Source organism: Vigna radiata, chromosome 5, assembly GCF_000741045.1.
Source record: "Vigna radiata var. radiata cultivar VC1973A chromosome 5, Vradiata_ver6, whole genome shotgun sequence".
In the NCBI taxonomy this organism is placed as follows: domain Eukaryota; kingdom Viridiplantae; phylum Streptophyta; class Magnoliopsida; order Fabales; family Fabaceae; genus Vigna; species Vigna radiata.
In genome coordinates, this window is record NC_028355.1 from 23,187,258 (window position 1) to 23,197,965 (window position 10,708).

General features: G+C 30.8%; 1 protein-coding gene across 1 annotated transcript; it reads right to left on the reverse strand.

Annotated features, from left to right (window-relative positions):
- Nucleotides 1-3,335: 3,335 nt before the first annotated feature.
- LOC106759766 (24-methylenesterol C-methyltransferase 2) lies at nucleotides 3,336-4,707 on the reverse strand. Its single transcript, XM_014643100.2, has one exon. The coding sequence runs from the start codon at nucleotides 4,636-4,638 to the stop codon at nucleotides 3,547-3,549; it is 1,092 nt and encodes a 363-aa protein (XP_014498586.1). The 5' UTR covers nucleotides 4,639-4,707; the 3' UTR covers nucleotides 3,336-3,546.
- Between the last annotated feature and the right edge of the window lie 6,001 nt (nucleotides 4,708-10,708).

Here is a 10,708-nt window from a genome sequence, read left to right on the forward strand (position 1 = left end):
AATTCGAGAAAAATGGTGATCGAGTATTGATCCACTAAAAAACAAATTATTGATATTTTTACAAAGTAAAAAAAAAAACCAAGTTTTCTATAAAATGAAGATGTTTGAATAGTAAAAACTGGATTTAAGAAGACAGTATTGAAAATAAATCAAGTGTGGTCTACACTTATTTTAAGAAATTGTTACCTACCAAAAACTATTGTATTTTGTTATTTTATTCATTTTTTGCTTTTGTAGATAAGAATTACAAATACAATGTATGCTTGTGTGTTGAATAAATGAGAAAAACTTTGATTTCATTATATTGCAAGTTTCATATGTAAGTTCCATAGTATCTCCATATTATTAATTTGTTACCCAAGATTTTATATGTTTTCAAAAAGTTTGGTGACTTAAAAAAAATAGTTCTAACTATTGGACTTGTTTTGAAATTTATTACTTTTATGTCGACCATTTTCTGTATTTTATGTTCCACAGTCTTTGTTTATATGCACCTGCTCATAGTGTGGTTTTTTTTGTTCTGTTTTATATGTTGGGTAGTTTGTTTACAGTGTACAGCTGGAACTTAAATAAATCTGAATTTTTTAAACATGTAATTGCATCCATTCTATTTTATATAAAAAATAGAATGATAAAGACTGCTTAATACTTTTATAAAATCAATGCAACATGCTTTTACTTTCCATTGAGAAAAAGAGGAACCTCAAATTTTCCAGAGTAAAAGATCCTTTCAACTGAAAAAGTAGAATATGATTTTTCTAGCATTGATGGAGATCCTTTACACACACGGAGAACGAGCACCTTAATTTTCGAAGTTGATGCTTTGATGTAGATGCTAACTCTGTAAATAGACTCTTTTGACATCACTTATTTTCTCTTACTTCTATTTTACCATCGCTTTTAATAATAAAACATTACATTTAATTAATAAAAATACATATAAAAAAATTAAAATAAAAGAATAATCTTTTAGAATAATTTATAAAGGAAACAACATCACATGTTTCTTTCACTTATTGTATGCAGGTGTCCATGTTTGAATTCCATTAAGCAATAAATGAGGAGGTTAATTTTGGTTTAACAGTAAATTTAACCAAAGGCGTTTTCTATTTAAAACATTCATAACGGTTAAAGCCTTGTTATGTCACAGAAATCTAATCATTTCATATAAAAAAATATTTTAATATTAAAATTGTCATTTTATATAAAAAAATATTTTGATATTACACTTGCCTGTCTGCTTAATTTAATTCGTTGAGTCTAATCATTAAAGTACGTACTGACACTTAAAACATTTTTTATTACCATCTTTCCTTTTTACATAAGTTTTTAAATAAATACAAATAATGGTATTCATAGATAAATAATCTGTTGTTATGTATTCTAATGATAGTTTTTTTTTTTTTAAATAACATTAAATAATACTCAAAAGTAATCGTATTAAATAACGCTCAGAAGTAATCTTACTTTTTCATTTAAGTAAAACTATTATACACTTTTTTTGCTTCTTTTAACTTACAAAAAAAATTATAAAGTTTAAAATGTCAACATTATAGACTCAAACACCTCAACCACATTAATCAAGGTGGGATTTATTCAAAAACGTTCAAGTTATAATTTTACATAATCTCAAAATTAATACTCCCAACAAAATAATAACTAGAAATATCATATTATTTTCAAGTAAATTAAAAACTGCATTGACTAAATTTAATTTTTTTAAAAATAAATAATTTAATAAATACATGTTTGGGGTTTCAAAACTTTTGGTCAATATTTTTAAACTTCCAAAACTTCCAAATTAATGCATTTAGTCTCTATTCTCATTGGAAAGAATTCATGAATTTTTAATTCTACTGCACCTTAACTTCTAACAGCTAAACATAAAAGCATATTAATTAGGCCATTTGTGAACTCCATAAAAACATTTAATATATTTACAAACTTCATCAAAATCTCTTTGTAAGAGCTAAGTGTCCCAAAATCAAGAATTTGTTCTTTCCAGGCCCAACAAAAGGCTTATGCATGCCAAAAGAAATTGATACTCTTAACCCATGAACAGGAAAAATGACAAAATATTTTGGAGTTATAGAGACTAAGATCTTCCAATTCTGTTTCATTCCAAAAAAAATGATATTTCCTCTCCTTTATTAAAGAGTTGTGTTCATCAAGTATGCCATTGTTTAATCATATAAAATAAAATATTTATATTAATTTATAATTAAATTTTTACAAATTCAAATTTATACAATAAACATATTATCATTTTGAAAAGTCTCGTGCACAAGTCCACGTTCTATATATCCTGTAACTTTTATAAAATATATTTTAAATTTCCAATTGGATTATGATTGGTAATTATTGAAAATCACTAACACTAAAATATTTTTTAAAACAATATACCAATATAATAAATTCTCATACACTATAAAAGAATAAAAGAGCATAGTGTTAATTTTACTACAGAAGGCATTATTAGAAAAGCAGAGATGATTATAAGAAGGATAACGATACTTATACAACATTTAAACATCATTTACATGTCATTTTGTGATTGGTTTAAAATTACTCCACAATCAATAAAAATTATCATAAACACTATCATATACCAATTAAATTACTGAATGACACGTAAATGATGTTGAAATACTAAGAAAAAAAATATATCTAAGTATCATTTATAAGAATAAGGAATGGTTAAACTTGAAGTTGAGTGAGAGATAGAGTAAACTGATTTGGCAGATCTAAAGGGAGTGCGGGCCAGATGTCACGGTGCGTGTGGGGCTTTTGCAAAAATCCAGGCACAAGGTGACAAGAGTAAAACCAAAAAAGCAACTCAACAAGCATCAAGGGCAGATTCAGACACTGAAAGCTCAAACATAACCACGTTACCATACAACCAGGCTAAACCCATCCTCAGTGGTCTCCACCTAATCACACGCTAATATACCCATCTAACATGTGCTCTCTTCTGTTCTTTTCTGTTCTGTCTCTGTTCTTTCCCTACCCTACGCTTCCCACGACAAAACCCTTCTTCATTAATCCACTCATACATACTCATTAAAATATCCTCTTCAACAACCACCACCATAAATCCTACCACAAAAGCATTTCAGATACTTTCTCAGATTCCTCCACCAATTAATTACCCCAAAATCAAGGAGACTACTAATACTGCTTATCACTACTATGCACTTATACATACTTTCTCCTCCTTTATATGCGCAAATCAAACATCACTCACTTCTATTCGATTCGTTACCAATCAAAACCATACCTCACTCTGTACAAAATCTAAATATTTTTTCGCATTAAAACAAAAACACAAACTCCTCTTCAATCAAATTTGATACATTGCAAAATTAAAATTTAAAATAGAAAGATCAAAATCCAAATTACACCAAGTTCGTACTAATGATAATAATAACAAAAGCTAAAATAAGTTAATCCAAAGATACTAATAATAATTATTATTATGAAAAAGAAATAGGGTACCGGAAACAAGAAAGGAGATGCTGTTTTTGTTTTCCAATTTCTCATAGGAACTCAGGTTTGGACGTGGTCGTCACTGTCGTGGGGCTTTCTGCAGAGGATCATGTGCATCGGGGAGAAAATCCCAGAGTCGCCCCCTCTGGTCAAATAATCAGCTGTCTTGAAAAGCATCTCGTGGACGTCCACGGTCCCCTTGGGTGCTATTCCCAAGGCAGCAAGAACGGTGACCACGATGTGGTTTCGCCAGTAAGCGATCCTGCCCATCTTCAGGCGGCTCCACCAGGGTTGAGCCGGCGGCTTAGCCAGATCCTGTTCCTTAACCACGACGAACCCGACCTTACGTGCTGTTTCGGCTATGTCAGTGTGGCTTCTGAGGCCAGGCAAGGCGTCACCCCTCTCAATGCCCTGGATGACCTCCACGTGTTCTGGGTCGTCGGCCCGGTACTTGTCTGTGGTAACCCACTCATACGATACGTAGAGCGCACCCGGTTTCAACACACGGAAGATTTCAGCGTATACCTGTTCGAGCTTGGGAGCATGACACGTGGCCTCGATGGAATATGCGCCGTCGAAGGAGTTGTCGGGGAAGGGCATGTTGAGGAAATTACCGCAGACGACCTCGCAGAGGGAGTCCAGACCGGCTTTCTTGTTGTGGAGGCGGGCACGATTCACCTGGTAGTCGTTGATTGTGATTCCCACAACGTTAGCGCGGGAGTGGGCTGCGATGGCGCGCATTGGCCCGCCCACGCCGCAGCCCACGTCCAGGACTCTGTCTCCTGGGCCGGCCTGGATGAGATCCACTGCCATCTCCTCGTGGAGGCGCGTGGCTTCATGGTGGGACTTGCCGGGGATCGAGGGGGAGAAGTGGAAGGACTGGCCCCACCCCCACTCATAGATGTCGGTCACTAAATTGTAGAAGGTGTCCACGAAGTCCGGGACTTTCTCGGCCGTTTCGATCTCCTTCGGGCGGCGGAAGAACGACCAGTACTGCTTGTAGTTGTCCTGGACTTTCTCCGCCGAAATGGAGCCGCCAGACAGATCCGTGGCGCGCTTTCCCTTCTGCTCGGCGGGGCCCAGTACGCACACGAACCAGTAGAGGCCGCCGGCGAGGAGCGCTCCGGTGCAGAGGAGAGAGAAAGAGTCCATTGTGGGTTTGCAGTTGTGGGAGTGAGAAAAACGAATAGAAGAGAGTGAAGAATAAGGAAAGAGATTATTTGAGGTTTACTTTCTGGAGTGGGCCTGTGGGCTGGGTTAACCCGCTATTAATTGATCTACTGGACTTTTTGCAAATCTGTTTCTCTTTTCTTTCACTCCATGTGCTTAGCGCGTGAATCTTCTTTGGCTGCTTTCTCTTAAACAATCACCTCTTAAATAAAAGTGAAACTATCATCTTCAATATTATTCTCTACTTTCCAAAACTACTGTTGTCATAATATATATTTCTAACATTTTTTACCCTTACCTATATGTTTCTAAACATTAATTTTACCAAATTATTATATTTGTGGAAGAATATAAATATATAACTGCGGTAATTATTGTTTTTTAATGGATAGTGAACAGCTACAATTTCCAGAGAGAGAGGATGTACTGCCCGTTATAACTTATAATAATAAATAATTTAGTATTTTTTTTATGGCAGTAGCTTAAATATGAAATCTATTTATTACCAATATTTAATTTTCCAACATATTGACTTTTCTTCTAAGTAAATATTATTGGAATGATTTCTCATGAAAAAGTTACAATTATTTGATTCTTTTTTCTTTTTCTCACTTAGTTTTCATTATGTAAACCTTGAAACCATCATTTCCAACACCCATTTCCTCTTTCCCACCAACCTCTATCTCTTTTGTTTGCCCTTTTAAGAAAAATCTCTAAACTTGTGTCTCATAACCATGATGACATCTTTGTTTAAATCACTTCTTACCATCACAATTTCCACTTTCTAAAACTTCCATTTATAAACCCTCTAACTTTCAATTCAATTTTCCAGATTTTATATAAATACAAGTTATTTCTCCACTTTTATTTGCTTTTTCGAACACACATCTAAAAACAGAAAAAGTCACCCTTATAAACAAATAAAGCTAGAGCAATCAATTTTATCCGTACCAGAAAAAAGAAAATTCGTTAAACACAACCTTTAATTTGAATTACAATATTCTCGTGTACTATTAACCGTCAACTTATTATTATATCAATTTCTTGGTGGTCCTTGTTTCTGACATTTCAGCTTCGCTTATTACCGTTAAATATAAAATATTTATTTAATAAGATGTGAGACGATAATTTGTTTATTTATTGTATGACTATAAGTCGAAGAGCAATTTGTACTTTGTATTTAACTGAATTTTAACAATGTATTAATCTAATCCTTTGAAATTATTCATGCTATTTTAGATATTTAAATTTGTCTGAAAATATTTAGAATGTCCCGGCATTCTAAATAAATAAAATGTAATTATATTTTAATATTGTAATTGAATTTTAATTAAAAATTCATTGAAATTAAAGACAACCATAAAAAGGAATAAAAGCAAAAAAAAAATAAAATTTGTCAACAAAATAATTACTGCTGTAAAACCCTTAATCAATGACTTCATCCTAAAGATATTCCGAGTCTTCATAAAGGACTATGGTTCATTAATAATAGCTCACGGATGAAAAAGTGATAAATAATTAAATAAGTGAATTAAAAAATACAACTACATTCTCACCATTTCCTTAAAAATAGATTAATTCCATCAGAAACATAGGACTTCCTTAAAAATAGATTTCATCAGAAACATAGGACGTAGAAGGTTTGTAATGAATTGTCTTGATGAGATTTTAATTCCGGAAGAACTGGTCATCAAAAAACTAACCAGCTAAAAGATATCTCTTCTTGTGATAACTTCGGACAACGTTGAAAGAATCAACAACCATTTTCTTAGTTAGATCTGTCAGACAACTTGGCAACATACAAAACTCGTAAATTTTGTCCTCACACGAGTTTTATTTGTCAACACAATTTTCTTAATTTATTATTTGATTGTTTTGTGGAGTATTATTATATGAAACCTGAAATATGAAAAATATAAAAGTTAATTTAGGTATATATGGGTTGGAAGCAAATGATTATTCTACTCTCATCTCATATTTAGTGAATATAAAAATTTTGTTTTATCTTTATTTTCATCTCATTGTTATCAATATTAATCAAATAATTTTTATTAAAATAAAAATCACAATAAAATTTTATTATATTATCAATGTTAAATAACTAAAATGATGCATATTTTATTTTTTTTCCAATGTTAAATATTAATAAAAAAAATTATATTTATATAAATGTTAAATAAATATCAAATAATTATAATTAAAAACAAAAATATCATTTATGTACTTTATAAATAGATTAAAAAATTAAAAATTAGGAAAAAATTATATAAGTTTATTAAATAACTTAATAAATTAAATGTGTTTTTTTAATCTAAAACAATATCCATAATGAATGTATGAATACAAACTTTATAAGGATGAAAATAAATTAAGTCGGATACGGGTAATGTCTATACATTATTCTATTTAAAAAAATAATCTTCTATTATTATTTTCATTATCGGTCATATATTCATTTAAAAAATACTTTTAGATATTTTAAAATCAACAAGTATATAAATATTCTCTTATTTTAAAAAATATATTTTATAATTTTTTAAAATAAAATCTAAATAAAATTAAAAAAAATATATAAGCATGGTTAAATTTAATTTTAATTAAATGGTGGATAATTAAATTAAATATAAATAAAAATTTAATTTTAATTAAATTTAATCTAATAAAATATAAAATAGTTTTAATTTTAATTAAATTTAACATAATAAATATAAATATAAATTTATTTTTATGTTGTTGCAACTAATAATATCTATAATACTGGATCAAAAATATTAAAATAATAAATAATAAATATTCATAAATATTAACTATTTATCACAAATTTTAGTTGTAAATATCCGAATAAGTATTTTTACTATCCCATGTATGTGTATATATTTATTTTTATTTTTATACTTAATTTAAAAATTTAAATATTACTTATCCGTATTTAAATATTAAAACAAACAAATTTATTTGTCATTTTTAACTTTATAACGTCAGATTTTTCATGTTTTCAAAAAAGTCTAAATCTGGTATTTGCAAAAGTGCATTCTGGTCTAAAGGCCCGATTAAATACTATTATGATTTAATGACTTTTAGATATGTCATAAAACCCACAGCTGGAGACTCAATGGACCTATGCTTAGATTCGTTTCTAAACTTTTAAAAGAAGTACAAAATATATATGTTGAAAAATATTGTTATACACTATTATCAATAGTGGTATTAATAATATTATAGTATTATTACTGGATTTCCTTAAATAGGTTGGTTGTTTTCTCTAAATATTTTTTCAACTGGTTTAAAATATAGAATTTTGAATTAAATTACGTAAATTTTAAAAGGTCTTAAAATTTAAACAAAAAATAGGACTGACTTGACCAAAATTTAAAATGGATTACTCTATAAGTTCTTGGCATAATTAAACTTATTTTCATTCACAATTGAAAACAATTTTTTTAAGGAAATATACATTTAGATAAAAGTTTTATGAACATTTTATATAAGAACAAAACAAAATAAATTTAGTTCTAAGTTAAAAATAGATTTTATATATATATATATATATATATATATATATATATATATATATATATATATATATATATTATAAAAAAAATTATGTATAAGTTAATTTTAGTTTATAAAGAAACTTTTTTTCTTTCCTACAGATATTCTGGAAATATTTTTGCTAAATTGTACCCTAATTTAATCTTTACCACAATAGTAGATTATGTTTGATATACTATCTTAGACACAAATAAAATAATAATAACAATAATAAATAAATAAATATAAGGTTATAAATACTCACTAATAAAACAAAAATAAAAACAATAAATAAATAAATAAAAATAAGGTTATCAACATCTCATTAATAAAATAATAATAATAAATAAAAATAAAGATATATATGCCTCACTAATAACATCAAAATAATTACTATGAATAAAATAAATAAGTTATCAATACCTCACTAATAAAATAATAAACAAATAAAAAAGATATGAACACCTCACTAATAAAATAAAAACAATAACAATAAATAAAATAAAATCAAAATAAGGAAATCAAAATAAGGTAAATAATTTTTAAAATATATTTAGAACTTATAATAATAAATAGACTTCCCTTGTGACTAATTTGATGTCTCCATGTAATAGGAAAATTTGTATAACAGGATTTACTTTTTGATACAAGTTATTTATTACAACATAAAAGTTTTCTATCAATCAATTTTAACTTTATAATAAAACGCACTAAATTTTAAACTTTGAAGTACATCTAATTTATTTTATCTAAATAATCAATTTATTTAAAAAGTTGTCAAAATCTTTTTTCTAGGCTATAAAAATCAGACATTTTTTTCTAGTTAATTATACAAATATAACATAATGATCATGTGAAGTAAAATTTTGATGGTTTAATAGGTTTGTAGGTCCTTATTTTTGTGGTTTTGTTTCAATTGAGTCCTCCTATTTTAAAAATGTTCAATTAAATCCCTAATTTAATAAATTTCATTCAATAATATCCTTTCCGTTAAATAATATAAACGGTGTTAACTTTTAAAAATGTGAAATGCTGAGATATTATTTTATTTCCAGGTGGCACAGATTGAATTTTATAGGTGGATTTTATATTATTTTAAATTATGGGCAAGAAGGTTACAACAGACACATCAGAATTTCACACTCCAATTTAGGGTTTACCTTCCTGGTGTGCCACCCATTTCCTCCGCCGCAGCCGTCAACAACAATGGCAGACACATCTTCTCCTCCGACAGACCAACTCGCAGTCACCACCCTCGACGACGAGGTACCCAGGGCCCAATTCTCGGGTCGCGTCCCGATCCGCTCCATCATTGCCCGCTCCGACGGTGGCTCTAGCTTGGCCGGCCGGAAGGCGCGCGTCGGTGGCTGGGTCAAGACTGGTCAGAAAGCCGACAAAGACACCTTCTCCTTCCTCGAAATTAACGGTGGCAGCTACGCCGGTAACCTCCCAAGTTATCGTTGAAGCCGCGAACTCGATCAACTCGTACCCACTGGAACTTGCGTCGTCGTCGACGCCCACCTCAAGCTTCCTCCCGCCGGTACCAAACAGAAGGTTGAACTTTGCGCCGATAAGGTCCTCCACGTCGGCCCAGTCGATCCCGCCAAATATCCTCTGCCCAAAATGAGACTTACTCTTGAGTTCCTCTTCTGCTCCTACTAAACCCACTAAAGGTGCCCACGTTCCCTCCGTTTTGTTGCGATATTGGGGTTAGGGTTGGAAATAAGAATTTGGGTTAATGGCCTCTCATTGTAGTTGCGATGCGAAGATTTCACGTTCTCTGCTTGCTCGATTTTGAGATTTTGTGATTTGGGGTTTGATTGGTCTGTTTGCAGGTTAGCTTCATCAATGGCGCAGAGATGAATGAACTAAAGGAGGTTCACGACTTGGGGGTTTAATTGCTGCGATTTGTGCGTTCTCGTTTTCACATTTTTCAGAGGTTGCTCGTGGCTGGCGAAGTGGCGGAGAACGGTGGCTTCTGATTCTGGGTCTTGTGGTTTAATCGTCTGTAGGTTGCTTGCGATTGATGAAGGAGGAGAGTGATAGGGGGCTTGCAACGACCATGGAGATTCACGGCGGGATGGCTGCCGGCGAGGATGGTGGTGGCGGCGCGTAGCTAGGGTTTTAGAAATTAAGGTTTCTGGAAGAAGACGTAGATGACGTGGTAGGAGGAATGAGATGGTATGTTCTGATTGGTTAACCTGCCACGTGGAAATTAAAGTGTGTCTCTGGATGCCATCTCGACATATAGTTAACGCCGTCCAATGATATTTAACGGTTGTATTGAGTTAATTTTATTAAAATAGGAACTTAATTAAACACTTTTAAAATAAGAGGACTCAATTGAAACAAACTCACAAAAATAGGGACCTCTAAACCTATTAAACCAAATTTCATTCATCTATACTTATTACAATAGTATGTTCCTTGTGTGGACTTAAAAAGCTTAGTATATACATTTTCATTAATGACAAAAGTTGTGGCTAATCATAATCAACACAACTAAAAAGAGGATTAGATA

Excerpts from the sequence above, each read along its gene's own strand:
- LOC106759766 (XM_014643100.2), bottom strand. The coding sequence starts at position 4,638 with ATGGACTCTTTCTCTCTCCTCTGCACCGGAGCGCTCCTCGCCGGCGGC.